This window comes from Osmerus mordax, chromosome 18, assembly GCF_038355195.1.
Source record: "Osmerus mordax isolate fOsmMor3 chromosome 18, fOsmMor3.pri, whole genome shotgun sequence".
Classification (NCBI taxonomy): Eukaryota; Metazoa; Chordata; class Actinopteri; order Osmeriformes; family Osmeridae; genus Osmerus; species Osmerus mordax.
Window position 1 is genome coordinate 11,467,743 of NC_090067.1, and position 18,499 is coordinate 11,486,241.

General features: G+C 47.4%; 1 protein-coding gene across 1 annotated transcript in view; it reads right to left on the reverse strand.

Annotated features, from left to right (window-relative positions):
- The window catches only part of LOC136962642 (collagen alpha-1(XVI) chain), a gene marked incomplete at its 3' end in the record, with an annotated part of 12,788 nt that extends 7,482 nt beyond the window's left edge, over positions 1-5,306 (reverse strand). Inside the window, 2 exon segments of the mRNA XM_067256481.1 lie at positions 870-1,028; positions 5,098-5,306. Coding sequence (XP_067112582.1) covers positions 870-960 — 91 coding nt within the window. The 5' untranslated portion in view covers positions 961-1,028; positions 5,098-5,306.
- Between the last annotated feature and the right edge of the window lie 13,193 nt (positions 5,307-18,499).

The window sequence follows — 18,499 nt, forward strand, 5'->3', positions numbered from 1 at the left end:
GTGTGTGTGTGTGTGTCTGTGTGTGTGTGTATGGAAAGAGAGGAATGGGGGGGGGGGGGCGGCATACACTTACAATGTATACCGTGACAAAGTGCTTTAGCTCCACTTGAGTAAAAGCACTTTCTTCCACCCACCAGCAATGTCTCTGGGGAACAGCGAGCTGGCTCAGCCCCAGATGAAGCACTGTCTCTGGGCCTCCCGGGAGCCTGCCTCCCCCTCTCTCCAGCAGCTCTGGAGGTTACTGTGCCTCTGCAGGAATACTATGGACTTCTCAGACAGTGGGAGGAGTTTGATAAGGGTTTGACAGCCCATAAAGAGTGAGATGGAATAACACAATACAGCATACACACACTCTCTGCTCCTGCAGTTAACTTCATGCAGACACACCCTCTCTCTCTCTCTCTCTCTCTCTCTCTCTCTCTCTCTCTCTCTCTCTCTCTCTCTCTGCTCCTGCAGTTAACTTCATGCATACACACACAAAGCCCTTGTAAACTGAGAGTGATGGATGGACTAAAGTGAGAAACATGACCACACATGGTTCGCTCACTCTCACACACACACACACACACACACACACACACCTCTCAACCTCAGCAAGACCACACTGCAACCAACAGCAACAGTGACAATCTATATCAAGTCGAGGCAGCAATTACAACCAGTGTATACCATAGTCTCTCCACAACCACATCAGAACCCTACATGAAAAGCTGCAGCCCATGATAACCTGGAAACCTCCCACAACTAAAAGATTCTAACAGTATGGATAGTCAGAGGGACACAAAAGCTGCAAAAGTGCTGACGTTCATATTCAGACACGGGCCTTCTTCGACAGAGAAAGGCACAGAGGCAGAAGTCAGTGGTCTCACCTTGCGATGGCAATGACGGTGATGATGTCGGCGTGTCACATGATCCCAGGCCAAGACAGACGAGAACCAGGAAGTAGCCGGGAGCTCTCATGGTTCAGACCTCTGCACTCACACACACACGCACGCGCACACACACACACACACACCCTCTGCTGCTACCTGGGGAGAGGGAAGGAGGGAGGAGGGAGAGGGGAGAGAGAGCATACAGTATTTGAACATCATAACCGACCAATGCATCTATATAGGCAAACAGTCACACCACACTCTAATTAAAGAAGCTACTACTCCCCTTCCTGATAAGGACTCAAGCAGAACATATTCACAGCTAACTGCTGGGATTAGAATCTGGACCCAGGCACAGTAGCTGTGTTAATTATGGGGTTGAAAGGCTGCTATGGCGACAGCCCATTGGTTAGCCAGAGTGTCCTCATCTCCAGGAGTGCTGCTCCATGTGGCTGATCATCCCGTCAAACACACACACACTCACAGGCATGCATACACACAAGCATGCATGCACAAAAACACACACACACACACATACTGTTTGTGAAAACACATGTCTAAAAGCTAAACACAAAAACATTCACAAACACACAATGAAAGTACAAAGGACACACGCACAAACAGGTCATTACAAGTAAATACAGAGCAACTGACACACGCACAAACACATCTGGAAAGTATTTAAGTGCTAAGAGAGTATGTTGCAATCAACATCCAGATAGTTACACGAGGCCAAAACAACCAGACACATTCTGACTGACCTTGACACGCCATGTAATTGGACTACATTCCTCTGGTATGTTTACAGGTGGAGGGATTCCCTCCAGGCTCTCAGGGCTGTCCAGAGAGACTTACCCACAATGCACTGGGACACACGTTACCTGTCCTCTACTACAGTACGTGTCAGGGTTCCTATCAACCCCCCCCCCATCATCCAGGAGGCTTACCATAAAAGTGAGTCAGGTGGCTGAGCGGTCAGGGAATCGGGCTAGTAATCTGAAGGTTGCCAGTTTGATTCCCGGCCGTGCCAAAATGACGTTGTGTACTTGGGCAAGGCACTTCACCCTGCTTGCCTCGGGGAATGTCCCTGTACTTACTGTAAGTTGCTCTGGATAAGAGCGTCTGCTAAATGACCTAAATGTAATGTAAATGTAAAAGAAGAGGAATAATTATATCATTCCATGTAGTAAGTAATGTAAGCCAAGAATGTGTATTCAGAGATCCTAAGCTTTATTACTAGTCAACAGACAAACACTCGTGCAACAGACAGTCCTAGCAGCCGGTGTGGCAGGCTTCAGGCTGTGTTATTACAGTCATAAGAGCTGGAGGTCAGAGGGTCATCGGTGGAAACAGCAGGATCCACGCAAGGCTCAGAAACACAGGCAGAGCTACGGTCCAAATTACAGCCAATTATATCATTTGGCGTTTCTCCAAAAATTTTAAATTGTGAATGTGGCTGTTTGAGAGAGAGAGAGAGAGAGAGAGGGTGTGAAAAGGTAATGTTTCTGTGACTGTGTGATTATACCGTCCGTCTCTCCATTTCCCTCACTTACTCTTTTTTTTACTCTCGTTCTATGTTTTTCCATCTTGCCTACGCTCGTTCATGCGCGGTGGGGAAATGGTCTCCCAGCTTACAGCAGCAGATAGCAGAGCTGAAGTGCTGGTTCTGGTTGGCCCGGTTCCCGGGTTTGTGGTTTAGACGAGGCGCTGGGTCAATGTCTAGGGAGGCACTGCATGGGACTGGGGGGGGGGGGGGGGGGGGGGGGCGGGGTTGCTATGTATGTCAACCCAAGCACATGTCCAGACGAGGGGGGAGGGAAAGAGAGAGAGAAGGGGAAAGAGAGAGAGACAGAGAGACAGTGAGAAAGATGGTGAATTGGAGAGAGAGAGAGACAGAGAGAGAGAGAGAGAGAGAGAGAGGGAGAGAGGGGGGAGAGAGACAGAAAGAGAGAGAGAGAGATGGGCCCTATAGTGATCGTATGGGGATTCATTAATGCTTTACAACATTGCTAACATCATCCATCACCTTCACTTGCTCAAATTTCCATCTTAATGATCATCGGCGCATCTATCACCCTCACAATCTCCATACCCCTCCTTCTCATGATTGGATCGCTCACCTTCACCAGGTACAGAACGGTCTGCATCGTCCCCTTCGTCATCATCCTTATCCTCATCATTATCACACTCCATCCATCACGTCACCCACTGTCTGACGCTGCCCATCATGGTCACCAGACACTCTGTGTTCATCTGCTTCTGCCTGATTTGAGACAGCCATTGAGACCGCGGCCCAACTACCCCCTGCGTTGTTATCGTGGGGCACGACGGGCTCCAATTAATATAATTGAAATGACACAAGGGGCCTTTTGATTAAGTTGTGTTGGAGTTAGTTAAAGGACACTGACAGCAGTGGATTATCCACACACCAAAGCCCAAAGCCACATTGACAACCTGGTTATCCACGGCTTTGTGTTACTGTGACAACCGAATGTGACGGTTAAATGCTTGTGTTCCGTGGCTGAGTGCTATCAGAGTTGGAAACTAGAGTTGCTTTACAGACTGGGTAACTTCTGTCACTCATACAGCTGGTCCCTCTGCAGACTGGCAGCTCAATCAGGGCTTTCTCTAGTTCTCAGACGAGGAGTGGATTTGCGAGCAGGGCTGTGAATCAACAAGGAAAATCCTTCTGAAAGGGTTGTGACCCTGACGTTGAAACTTCACGTGGAAACGTGAGCAAAAACAAGTGAGGAAGTAAGGTTGTGTGTGTGTGTGGGGGCGCGCACGCGTCTGTGCACAACCCTCGTAAAACGTGGTCTGTGTGTGCTTTTGTACAACACTCATGGCTCCCAGCACGGCCCAGCATTTACTAATTGTGTGCATCACAGACCTGTTCCAACCTGGAACATGGAACAAAGATTAACTCAACGTTGCCTTGAGGGCTATGATAGTTACTTCTTTTATAGATATCCACTGACCTCAATTGAGGCCAACTTCCCTCATTGGAGAGGGTTTAAAGAAGGTAACTCAACGTTGCCTTGAGGGCTATGATAGTTACTTCTTTTATAGATATCCACTGACCTCAATTGAGGCCAACTTCCCTCATTGGAGAGGGTTTAAAGAAGGCCTATGTCTCGTAAAACAAAACTAACACGCAAACAAGGACACGTTTTGACTTGTGGCCTGGGCCATGCTCATGAATAAGAATGCTGCACATCATCGCACTGCATTAAAAAGACGTGGAACGTTGCCTTGGCAATAGCCTAAACCTTAGCTAGCAGGCAAGGTTATTCCGTTTATTGGTTTGATTTATTTGATATTCTGTATATCTTCACAGCTCAGACCTGGCAGGATTTGGCTCAGGAGGTGTCAACCGATTGCCATGCCAACAAGTGAAGCTAAATAATATTCCAATTTACACTGCCTAAAGGGTTAGGCCACACTGACAAATATGTTAAAATAGCATATGGAAAACACTGAGTGGGGCTAAGTAACTGGTGCATATAAAATTTGTTTCACTGTGCATCTGCCTCAGGGAGACGCTATCTCCTGTTTGAAGTCAATAACGGACCATTGCAAAGCAACCAACACAGGGCCCAGAAACACCTTGAAGGCCTGTAGATCCGGGACAACAATAGCAGTCTCCCCAAAGCCCATGGCGGACTTACCGTATCACATTACACTAAAGTAAACCGCTAGTTTCCGGATGTTCTCCCCCAATCCCCCCCCCCCCCCTCCACCATATCTCTTGGGTCTGTGCGATGGCTGTAGACGTAACTACGCCAAACGAGTTTACCAGCTGTGACCAGGGAAACTGAACTCTCGACAACTTTCAACCCTCCTCTCTTCAGTATAGTATTAATATGCAAATTGACCACAGTTTTTAAGATGGTACACGGTGCATTTTGTAGGCTATCGTCTCTAATTATCGAGCAGAGTGGAGCGGTTAGAGGTTTTGGGGTATTGCGCATTACCCAAGATCTTAACAGTAGACTGCGGAGCATATGAAGGCAGAACAAGCGAAAGTAATAGACGCAGAGATAGACACTGACAAGGGCACAGGCTGCCCTCCAGCTATGCCGTTGCACGGGTTGCAAAGGTAACTACATCAATCAATAAGGCATTATTCATTGAGAAAGAAGCACTTCACCCTTCATAAAGCATAAAATATGGGTTGGGCTCATTGTTATCCTTCAACTCGAATGTAATCAATAGTCCTGCATACCTTATTGATAGATCCACTAAATTACGACCACATTAATCCAAATGGAGTATCCGAGCAGAGGTGTGCAATTATTTGATGTCCTTACTGCGTAGTTGTAATCCACAGTATTGCTCCTTGAGTATTGTTTCTTGAGGCGTCTTACGGGGGGAAAGAAAAAGTTACTGCCAATCTTTTCATGTCCAACTTCTCTCCCCTCCCCTCGCAGTTGTTCGGAAAAGTTTTCCTCCTCTTTCTCTCTCACTCTCTCTTTCTGGGAGTTCCTCCAGCTAAACGTGTAGTGACATCACCTGGTCCAGCACAGCACTGGAAAATGAGCCTAGGGCGTCTGTAGTCGTCCATACCCCATTCCCCCCTCCTTCCATCGGTCTCTTCCTCCAGCTTGTTTGATTCATCGTCGTTGGATTCCAGGAGAGAGGGTTTAACGTCTTTCCTGGGGTCAGTTTTCGGTCACACGAATAATCGCAACCTAATACTGTGCGGTTCAATGTGCTGCATTTTGATTCTCCTATTCTTATGCGTATTTAACGCAAAAAAAACGTTTATCCGTTGATTGAAGGCTTGGTTTACGACGTTCACTCTTTTATCACCAGCTTTACGGCCTGCAATCAATAACCGCCCTCAGACCTGCACCTGACCGTTAAAACAATCATCTTACCGCATGAATTAAGCTTTTATTGACTAGAAATATAAACAAATGTTGAAATAAATGTTAGTAGGTTTTCTGGCTTCCTCTTCCAAAAATACTTTACATAGACTGTAAAGCTAGTTCTTTAAGCAGGTTATATGTGTGTGTGTGTTTTCAACACAAACACAAGCCGGGTTTCAGTAACTGGACAGAACATGAGCTGCTTGCCTGTCAGGAGCTGAGCTCTGAAAGGGCCAATGACTCTGGCAGCTGCTAGTAACCTTGTTGTAGGTGATGAACTTTGACCTTTAGCCCAACCTGGATGTGACATCGCTGACCCATGAGCTTTGGCCCCGTCAGAGACAGGAACGGAAAGACCAGAGGAGGATGTCTCAGAGACATCTGGAGCTGTGTGGGTGTGTTTGTGTGTGTGTGTGTGTGTGTTTGTGTGTCTGAGCTGAATGAATAGTTTGTCCCAGTGAATGGATAAAACCCAGATCCAATTTGTTTTGTTCAAGTTAGTGTAAATCAAACTCCAGCTGGAGAAACAAACAAGCTGTTGGATTTTTTTAGAGAAAGAGAAACAATAAAGAGAGAGAGTCAATGGGTCAGAGAATGAATTGAGATGCATAGATATACATAGATATATATATATATAGAGAGAGGAGAGCGAGAAAGAGAGAGACAGAGAGAGAGGAATGACAAGAAAGATGCAATTACATGGGAGAGCTTTCTGTATAATGGATGAGAGAACGCCTGTGTCAGGACTCTCCGGAGACTCATACAGGAATCCCATTCTTCTCCTCTAATTCATCCCTGCTCTCCCCCTGATGGAATAGGGCCACGTGTCTCTTTTAATCTTAATTTCTCCCTTCCTTCTTTCTCTTTTTTCATATTTTCCTACATTTACATAAGCACACAAGATTGAGCGCAGACACACACACACACACACATAACCTTTCTGCACAGAGATATGTCACATACAGGTAAACTGTCGTTGTCTTGAAGTAGCGTTTGATGGAAACGTAACACATGCAGTCATAAAAACAAACATTGATACAAAAATAAAAGATTGGAAGAGAAGATTGATAGCTTAGACATTATCATAAAGCCTCAGGACAGGACATCCTGGCCCTGATTCAAAACCTGCTTCACTCTAAGTATCAACATTAAATGATATGACACATAAAAAAATCGGTACTATTCACACTGATCAGGGAAATCAAATATTTTATGGTCATCTGGACTGGGTTTGACACGTCAAACGATGTGTGTGTGTGTGTGAGAGATAGAATCTGTTCTTGTCCTTTATTAACACTAAGGAACAGCTAAGCAGAGTGGGAGGGCTTGGAATGCTGCCAATGCTCGCTAGGCAATTTCAGTGAGGTGGCCTGCTAACAGGGTTGAGTTTTTTTGAAGCGGTTCCACACTCTTAGGTTCAAGGGTATAACTGACTTGATTAACCCTGTGTCACGATGCTCCATCTGTCTGTTATGTTCCAAAACTTGAAAACAACACAAATGAAGACTCTCCTTTTGGAGGCCAGGGGAGTCGCACCTGTAGAGCTGTCCTCTAGGGGACACTCTATGACAGGACAGGCAGCATGACAGTCAACAGGACCCGTGAGGCTTGGCTAGCGCGTGTATGCCTGTGTGTAGTTTTGCTTATGCATATGCATGTGCACGCATGTGTCCCGTGTCGCCCGTGTTCCCTTCCTCTCTGTCTTTATTCTATCACTCCCTCCCCATCCATCGTTCAGACCTTCTTTTCCTCTCTGTGCCACACCCTTTTTCCACGGACTGTGAATCCTACTTACCCTCCCTCCCACCCTCCCTCCTACCCTCCCTCCCACCCTCCTACCCTCCCTCCCTCCCACCCTCCTACCCTCCCTCTCACCCTCCCACCTTCCTACCCTCCCTCCCTCCCACCCTCCTACCCTCCCTCCCTCCAGTAAGTGTGTGAGGCGGGAGGAGTGGATGGGTCCTGGCAGTGTCTTTATCGGCTCGGTTATTTCCACTGTATGCTCCCCTGCTCTCCTAAGAGGATGAGGGATTGGGGAACGCCAGGGCATCGATGGATGGAGGGAGGAGGAGGGGGGACACGGGGAGACTCCTAAGAGAGAGCGAGAGAGAGAGAGAGAGAGAGAGAGAGAGAGAGAGAGAGAGAGAGAGAGAGAGAGAGAATAGGGAGGACGGGGAAAGAGAGAGGCCAGCAAGGCAGTAACCTTTCTCTTCCTGATTGCCCCTGGTGAGTTCAAGTGAGAGACACGGTTAGTGAACCCTTGCTCATGTGTGTTTGCGTGCACGCGCATGCACGTGTCCGTGGGTTGAACACACACACACACACACTCTCTCTCTCTATGTTCTGCAGGGCTATGTGAGCAATCCTTGTGTCTTTCATGCATTCAATCACAAGAGGATTCCATTTCAGGGCTGAGTGCACTCTAAGAAAATAAAGGGTGCCAAATAGAACTATTTACAACAGTAAAAGGACCCTTCTATAGTGTCTGGAACCCTCCTGTTCGATTGTTAAACTATGAATGAGTAAAGATATACAGACAGACGAGCAATAAATCAAGCACAGATGCAGTATATTCTATTTATATACACTCACTTACCTTGTCTTCCCTGCTCTCTATCTCTCTCATTAACATACACACACACACTGCAGGTAATGAGTAACAAAGACTCAAAGATAGTGTTTGTATACACGAGTAAATTGAGTTAATTCTATGTTGACGCTTTACTGACTGACTGTGTGTGTGTGTGTGTGGTACGTGTGTGTGGGTGGACAGCAGTGTGTGTGGGAGCCCACAGTATGTGTGTCTTCTCTCAGTGTGTGTGTGGCCTCGGTGTGATTGTACCAGTCAAGCAAATAATAAAGTAACAGGCTAGCACAGAGCCAAAGTAGCTGCTACTGCAGCGACGTAGTTTAGGGGAACACACACATGCTATATATGTTCTACACGCACACGCACACACATGCTATATGTTCTACACGCACGCGCACACACATGCTATATGTTCTACACGCACACGCACACACATGCTATATGTTCTACACGCACGCGCACACACATGCTATATATGTTCTACACGCACACGCACACACATGCTATATGTTCTACACGCGCACGCACACACATGCTATATATGTTCTACACGCACGCGCACACACATGCTATATGTCCTACACAGACACACACATTTGTCCTATACACATACAGTACTACTTGTCTTACACACACACACACAATTTGTCCTTACAGATACGGCTGGTCTTTCACACACACACACACACACACACACACATTTGGAACAGAACTACCACTTTCATGGATCTGCTGAAACACGGCGAGACAGGACAGAGAACAGAGGGAGTGGGTGACGGGCAGACATTCTGTAGAAATACAATAACTCAGGAAGAGATACATGGATACAGAGAGAGGGAGAGGGGAAGAGAGAGAGGAAAGAGAGAGAGAGGGGGAAAGAGGGAGAGAGGGAGAGAGAGAGGGAGAGAAGGAGAAACCACGGCCACATCCAGCTCTGACTAAGAGGAAAGGGGGCCAACTGACACATATCCCAACAGCAGCAGTCTTTCTTTTTTTTTTGTCTCCCCCTCCTCTTTAACTCATTCTTTCCATCATGAAGAGAGGGGCAGACTGGAGGGGGGGGGGGGGGGTGGAATATGCTGACCAGGCTGATGGGAGGAGAGTGGAGCTAGTACAGTTGCTGGGCTCGGTTTCCACAAGTGTCTGGAACACACCACAACCCGGTTGGCTCTGGAACTGGAGAGGAGGAGTCACACAAGAGGAGGAAGAGCCACACAACAGCCACGTGTAGAAGGCCTCGAGTGAGTGTGTGTGTGTGTTTACATGTGTGAGTGTGCGAGTGTGTTCATGTGTGTGTGTCCTCTCTCTTTCTCTCGGCTCTCACATGTTTTCCTGGTTACGTTCCAAACATGCACTGCAAATGGCAATTCAAATGTGGATCTCGGCTTGTCGCTCGCCAAATGCATTTTGCTCATGAAATGTAAAACAGACAGCATGCCGTTCCTGTGCGTTCCCTCCACCTCTCTGCTCCCCTCTCCAACGTCCCTCCGCTCCGTGTCATGTTGGCCCTCTTTCACTCATCCCTCCTATCTGTTTTCTCTCTTTCCTATTATTAGAACTTTGTGTGTTTGTGTGTGTGTGTGTGTGTGACATTGAGTGTGACGCTGTGACATTTCCTGGACTCATCTGGGCACACCTGCACAGCCTGTGGTCCAGGGTGACAAGCTTGTCTGCCTGCAGACACATCACGAAACCACTCCGGAACCATCCAGCCCCCACACAGACCAACCACACTTGTCCTCTCACAGCAGAGAAGCATCTAGAAAACAGAATCATACCTGACTGAAACCATGCCAAGGACTGTCAGTGTGTTTGTCAGCTTGGCGGCAAGGCAGCATCAAGACTTGGCCAAGGTCGCTGTGTTCACGCTATCTGCTAATTGGCCGGGGGCGGAATGGGCGTTCAATCTGTTTTGAAATGCAAAACTGCACTTTACCAAATTACCAAGACGCATCTGGAATATGTATTGCTGTTTAGGGCATCCAAGTCATCACATTCTGTTTATCAAAGGTATGTGTTTAAAGTAGGTGTGCGGTTAGCACAAACAGAAGTCACTTATGAGCACACACACACAGATGCCACACAGTGAACGTTTAGACCCATACAAACACTGAATTATAGCAAGTAAACACTTGCTATAATTCACAAAGATACTCACAAACACTGATAAATTGGATTAGCGTCAATGAAATAATCCAACAAGGAAATACAGGCGGTCGGTGTGCCTTGTAATGTCGCTGTGGTCAATTACTGTACGCCATAAAACACATGAAAAACACAGCAAGTGTCTAACCAAATAAATATGATACCTCCCTTTATCCCCACACAAGCACACACACACACACACACACACACACACACAAGCACACACACACACACAGCGTTCATTGCCAAATCGATATGAGCATGTCTCAGTCATATCTTCAGAGCTATGTCTGCCATTTGTCTTCCATATCCTCTCCACTCCACACAATAACCGTCTAATGGAATAGGCCCATCAATAATGGCAAAACCTGCTGTACCACACACTCAAGCACATACACATACACACACACACACACACACACACACAGTATAACACTATTTATGACCACTGAGCTAGTCCTAAAGGTGTGTGTATAAAAATATCTCTTAATTTACATACCCGAGAAAATGTAAATGAGACAAAGTCCGAAGCTTTTAGTCTAATCGAAGTGTCCGCCAGGTAAACGAAGCGAGGCGGGAGTTTAGAGAACTGGTGACAGGGAGCTCTGGCAGTGCTAATGAGAGTTAGCTTATTAACATAGGGCTCAGATGCCAGCCTCACTACGTGACCTTTAGCATCTCCACAACACACTTTCTGAGACGGTGCGAGGAAGACCACATCTGCTCGTGAAGCAGGTAAAGTGAGTGGGCGGATGACCTCACAGCAGATGTGTGGCTGTTTGCATGTTCCCGTCGCTAAGGAAGAGTTACATGAAAACCTAAACATCCCTTGGATGAGCACATAGTGTGTGGCATTTTAAGTCAAATGAAGAAGTGTAAAAAACAAAGAAATGTGTAGAAGAGTTGAAGAAAAGTGATTGGTTGGATGCTGAATGATAACCTTATGGTCAAAAGGAACATTTGCTTAGAACATATCTTAGACATATCATCCCTGCGCTACCTCAACTGTGATGCTTCGCTAAGCGCTAGCCAGGTAGCACGGAAGATGTTGCCTTTCATTTGAGCTCCTGTCTGATCTGTGCATACACACCACATCTCTCTCCCCCTTTCACACACACTCTTACACGCACCAGCGCCTTTCTCAATTAGTTTAGATTAGCAAAGCCCTGCGGCGTACAGGCTAGCCTCCACTCAGCCGTCTGTGACGAGGCATCGTCGAAGGAATAAATATATCAGCTCAGTGTGGCAGAATGCCATGTTGCCAGAGCTGGATAGAGGCCAAAACACAGTAAACACAGGGATAGTATCATATCCAAAACATTACTTAGACATATACTAAATATCCATATTTATATACACACATTCAAAGACAAACAAATGCTATTTTAGGTGTCTTTAAAAACACACCCAGATAATACATTTACACAATTTGATTTCCAAGCATACAATATTGTATAAATAGAATGAAATTCACTAAATTAATATAAAAACATACTTCACAGACAAACAAATGCTCTTGCAGATGTCTTAAAAAACACCCATATGAACCGTTTCTGAGATGATTCACCAAGCCCTGGACTGGATCCACACTATACTGAAACAGTAGAAGCAACTGGTGAGAAGAGTCTGGGATTGATTCATTTGATAATCTGGGTTGACAGAGGCCTACAACAAGGACACATCAGGATGTAATGAGAATAATAAAACACCATATCACTATATGTTGTATGAGCGCACCAATGGGACGAGACCTTCTCATTAGACACAGTAATGTACTACTCTGGAAGCTTCTACCCCTCTCTTCTGCTCTCCCTCTTCATCTGGGACCCCTCAGGAAACCGAGTTAACTTCTTAACACCCTAAGAGAAGACCTGCTCTGTATCACTGCCACCATCAAATCAATGAGACTCCCCTGGAGAACGAGGAAGAGATAGGGACTGAAGGAGGAGGAGAGAGAGAGGGACTGAAGGAAGAGAGAGAGAGGGACTGAAGGAGAGAGAGAGAGACTGAAGGAAGAGAGAGAGAGGGACTGAAGGAGGAGAGAGAGAGAGAGAGAGAGAGAGAGAGAGAGAGAGAGAGAGAGAGAGAGAGAGAGAGAGAGAGAGAGAGAGAGAGAGAGAGAGAATGAGGGAGTAAAGAGAGAGAGGGACTGAAGGAAGAGAGAATGAGGGAGTAAAGAGAGCGAGAACAAGGGAGGAGAGAGATAACGAGGAAGGAGAGCAAGAACGAGGGGGTGAGGGAGGAGAGAGGGGCCCATTGATTGTCTCTGAGGGAGCTGTATACCATTGATCTCTGGGTAAGTAGTGGTGGCTTACCCAGCACTGGAGGGGTGATCTTCCGAGTGAGAAGCCTGGTGGAAGTTCTGCCTGTAGCCATTGTTCCTCCTGGGAAAAGCTCCACTGGGTTTCCATATATAATACCAGTTACAGGCAGAGATGGGAAGTAACAAAGTACAAAGGAGTTATTATTTTATGGTTTAAGGTTTTTCAAAACTAGAAACATTTTGGTGTTGTGTGTTTTGTTTTTTGAAAGGTTGAAATCATTTTTGGAGGGAAAAGAAAGTTCTTTTTTTTTCTTCGAAAGGTTAAAAATATTTTTGAAAAAAAGTTTTGCATTTTGGTTTTTTGAAAGGTTGAAATCATTTTGTTGAAAAAAGAAAGTTCATTTTTTTTCAAAAGGTTGAAAGAATATTTTCGAAAACATTTTAGAAAAACAAGTTTTGAAAGGAAATAGGTCGTGAGTACAAGCGGACAAAACGGGATTCCTCAGGAGGGTGGCAGGTGTCTCCCAGACATGGCTGAGGAGCTCAGTCATCCGTGAGAAGCTCGGAGTAGAGCCGCTGCTCCTTTGCGTCGAAAGGAGCCAGTTGAGATGTTTGGGCAGCAGGTAAGGATGCCCCCTGGGCGCCTCCCTAGGGAGGTGTTCCTCCAGTCAGGTGGCTGAGCGGTTAGGGAGTCGGGCTAGTAATCCGAACGTTGCCAGTTCGATTCCCGGTCATGCCAACTGACGTTGTGTCCTTGGGCAAGGCACTTCACCCTACTTGCCTCGGGGGGAATGTCCCTGTACTTACTGTAAGTCGCTCTGGATAAGAGCGTCTGCTAAATGACTAAATGTAATGTAAACTTCTGGCTCAGCCGGGAGGAGGCCTGGGGAACACTCCACACTGGCCTGGTAACGCCTCAGTGTCCCCCGGTCAGAGCTGGTTAATGTGGCTCAGGATAGGGAAGTTTGGGGCCCCCTGCTGGAGCTGCTGCCCCCTCGACCCGACTCCGGATAAGCGGTTGACGATGGATGGATGGATGGATGGATGGATGGAAGTTTTGAATGGTTGAAATCTATGTTTTGAAAAAAAACATTTCTTTTTCGAAAGGTAAAAAAAAAAAAGAATCTTAAAAAAACGATGAAATTGTGTCAAGTTGTGTGTGTGAAAAAAAAGTTTGATGATTTTGATGACGAGGCGATTGCTGGACTGAAGGTTCTCCTGACAGAACTTCATGTTGTTCATGATGCTCGCTTCACTCCGGAGTGGCTCATGCACAGAAGTTCTATGCAGATCACATTTGATATTAACACACACACACACACACACACACACACACGACACACAAACACATTTCATTGCACCCCACATGGGAGCCTAATCTCTAGGGGGGTCCTATTATGCTCACATATTTGTTTGTGCACTCATGTATGTGCACATTGACGGCTTGTATTTTAAGGGCTTTTGAACAACAGAGGCTTGTGATCTCAGCTTGGAGTGTGAACGATCTTAACAGGGACAGAAAGAGAGAGAGAGGAAGATCTAAAGATAGAGAGGGGGGAGGAGGCGAGAGGGTCAGAGCTAGAGAAGAAGAAAGACGGAGGTCACATGACCTCTGAGGACGTTGTCTACTGACAGCCAAAACACTAAATAACCACCCACACACACTGCAGCTTTAAGATGCTTTATTCACAATCCTGTCCATAGAAGGAACACTTCTGACTTGACAACACATCAAATATATCTTATATATTGGTAGACAAGGAGTTTGAAGATTTCTGCATAAAAGGCTCTGATTTAAACAACCAGCTCCACCAGTACATTCGGATTTCTTATTATGCTCTCCAACCACTCTACTGCACACTTGCCAAAAACGTTAATACACCCAAATATGCCACTTTGAGCTTTATACCCAAAAGACTTTGGCAGGAACCCAGCCACTCCTTCCCCTACACACACACACACACCGCCATACACACACACACACACGCACACCGACCCACGCACACCGACACCCACACACACACCGTCACACACACCGACACACACACCCCCACACACACACCGCCATCCACACACACACCGGCACACACACAAACAGCTCTGATGGGGTGTGTTTTGGGAGCATCTGTGTGTATCCGGGTTGCCGGTGTGTATTAGTGAGACAGCGTCTCAGCCCCATGTTAATGTTTCATGATGTTTACCAGGCTGTTAGTACTGAGAGCACATCAGACAAGACCCCTTCCTCTGAAACTCACTGGGGAGGGGGGAGGGGGGGAGAGGGGGAGGGGGGGGAGAGGGGGGAGGATCGACGGAAGGAATGGAACGAGGAGAGACAGACTAGATGGACTCTGGATGGACATCACATGGAGAGTTGGCAATGGAAAGAGAGGGAGAGCTGGTGTGAGGAGACATGAAGAGGAGCTGCTGTAGCGCAGTTGTGTGGTTGGCTGTTGGGTGAAGCGATGAATGACCGAATGCATGAGGAAACATTATTGGAATGAATGCATGAAGTTAAATCCTGATGACACAGCCGTGGGCCACAATGACCTGTGTGATTCGTGGCGCCCATTTTGTGTCAGAGAATGTCTCCAGTTTCTTCTTCTCAATGAAGCTGTGAGTACTGAGATGAATTGGGACTCCATGTTGGAGATAACAGTACAAGTGCAGTACAGAACCACTGTAGGGGCCTTACACACAGGTACCAGGTCCTGCTCCAGTCTAATAACCAGGAACAATATAGGACACTGCATTAGTATTCAGCAACATGCAGAACCCTGTTCCTCCTCCTGTTTCAGCTTTACAGTCTGAACCGCTCTCCTCCATACTTTGTATTAATGTCTCTCTCTCTCTCTCTCTCTCTCTCTCTCTCTCCTCTCTTCCTCCTCCCCTCCCTCCCTTTCTGTCCTCTTCCTTCCCTGTGCAGCCGGCGTTGGAGACGATAATTGACATTCTCCGACAAGATCAGTGGCGACCTGGAAGAGAGCGGGGGAACGTTTAGGCGGCCGCGGTGTGCACAATGCCCCCGTTGTTCTCCCGGTAATTACACCGGGGGCAGCCAGATCGGCCGTGCTTATTGAATTCATATCAAATAAAAGTGAAAAGCAGCAGACCTCCCAGCATTGCTGCACTCCCCCCTCTCGACGTGCTCCCCCCCCCCTCCCCCACACACACACACACTCTCACACACACACACTCTCTCACACACACACTTCATCTACAAAAACTCTTCTAATTCACTTACTTATTCCCTCATATCTACTCTCTCTGTGTTCTCCCCCTCCCTCGCTCTGCCCTCTGAAGTCTGTTTTCTGTCAGTCTATCCCTCTTGCTGTTGGTCTCTCAGCCATCTTCTCTCTCTCTCTCTCTCTCTCTCTCTCTCTCTCTCTCTCTCCTCTCTCTCTCTCTCTCTCTCTCGCTCGCTCTACTCATTCACTAGTCCCCCTCTCTTTTGTAAATCCTCTTGAGTGCTGTCTCATTTTCTCTTTCTTGCTCATGTTCTCTATCTTCTCTCGCTATTTGAGGTCTCTCCCTCCGTCAGATCCCCCCGTGTCATCATTCTCTGACTTCTTGTGTGCCTTTCTGCGTGCTCTCTCTCTCTTTTCTCATCCTCTCATGTTAGAGTTGATATTGACGTTCATGTACTCTGCCTCAACAATGTCTTAGCCTTCTCACTGCAACCTCAACACAACTCTCCTTGTCAAATATAAACAATTACATAGCCACACCACCAAGTTTCATGTACACAATCACGTCTATTCTTGTACCTTGCCGTATGCTAATGGATTGTACTGCCGCAGTAAAGGAAGATATGCTTGACATTCCCTCTCCTCACCACATGGGGGCAACGTGCTCATACGGATCCGTCTATTTATAGATGTGGGGTTGCAGTCTGTGGCCCGCTGCTGTTCTCACAGGGCTCACGGACGCGAGCGCGTGCGAACACTCGCATGCAGATACACCACAGGGCCCTTGATCACCACACTACCCCCCTCCCCCTGCCCCTGCCCCCCCCCCCCCCTCAACCCCTCACTCCCCTCCTTCTGTCCCTCCACCTCTTCCCTAAATCAGCAGCAATAAAAACAGATGCCGGATTGAAATGTCAGGAGCGTATCTCAAACTGCCAGAACATTAACCTGTTCACCCGGGGTGCCTGGCTCTCTCTGAGGGGATAACAGGGGGGGGGGGGTGTAAGTGTGTGTTTGTGTGTGTACATGATCATGTGTGTGTGCGTGGGGAGGGGGTGGGGGGTAAGGGGGAGTGGAGGGGGACTGCAGAGGTAGGGTGAACTCCCAATGATTAGAAACACTTGCAAGGTATACAGAGCAGAAGGAGAGATATGGGCACCTGGGGGAAAAGGAAAGGAGAAGAAGAAGAAAAAAAAAACAGGCAACACAAGCAAACGAGAGGTGAACGAGAGACTCCAAGACTGTGCCTCAGCGACAGACAGGGTAGACGGATGGAGGGGGGGAGGAGGGGGGGTTGGGGGAGGGAGGGGAGGGGAGGAGGGGGGGGGTTGGGGGAGGGAGGGGAGGGGAGGGAGCCAGACATGAGGGCGGAGAAGAGAATACCAGGGACGGTTCTAGATGGAGAAATTAGGCGGAAGGAGTGATGGATTAGATGATGGGATCTGAGAGAGGGAGAATGGGAAGAGAGAAGAGTGAAAAATGAAAGAAGATGAGAAGGGTAGAGGAACCGAGAGAGAGAGAGCGAGAGGGAAAAGAGATACACTACCCAGACAGTGTCGCGTACAGAGTGGACTACCTCGGCACTGCAATTCGTACGGAATCTCAGAGGGAGCGATTTGGTTGATAATAGGGAGATAAACCATGCGACTGCTCTCAGGGCTGTCATCAATCTTTCATTGTTTCTCTCTTCCCTTCTGTCTCTCCATTTCTCAACTCCTCTCCAGTTTTCTTGTCGGCCTTCAACCCCACACAATACAACCATTACTGCCTGGCTCTTATCGGACAGCCATGCATTTTTAAACAGGCAACACTGGAGACACCTCAGTGGTCCTAAAGGGTTCTAGAAGGGTTCTACACACGGCCTGGCTCTTTGAAAACGAACCTCTGTGAAAAATGGAGTTGGCGTAGCATCTGCAGAGCGAACACCAGCACTTCAAGGGGTTGAGGTCTCAGATCTGTCTGCGTATCAACGCCTTGCGTTTGTCAGATGTAAAAAATGAAGATATCTCTCTCCCCCCCCCCCCCCCCCCCCCCCCCAAAGCACCATTCTCCCTCTGTCCCTCTCGAACATCTCTTTACATATCACCTGGGAAGATCCCTTTCATTACCGAATCCCACCTACCCACCCCCTCCCGCCCCCCACACTTGTCTCCTCTATGCTCCCACTCAACTGACACGCTCATAAATCAGTCGGTGAGTGGGTCTTGTTTACGTTGGGAGGGTAATTACGCCAACCGTATGTACTCTTTCAAGCCATGATGAATTAGCTGTCCTAAATAGACCAGGGCTGACTGACAAGCTCATAGCTAGTGCTATCCGCTAACGCTAACTGCAAACAGACTAGTTAGTCACAAGGGTGGCTAGGTGCACAGGAGAGGAGGATAAGGGAAGAGAAAGATGTAGCAGGGACAAAAGGTTTGCAAGGGTGAAGGAGGAGGGAGGGGAATGGGGGCATATTCAGGGTGTGGGGTAAGAATAAACATTTTTTCCTCATGCATAATATTCTTTCTCAGGCCAGACATTGTCCCTGTGAATAATCCCTCTTCTGTGCCTGAGCAGGCATGTGTGTCAGA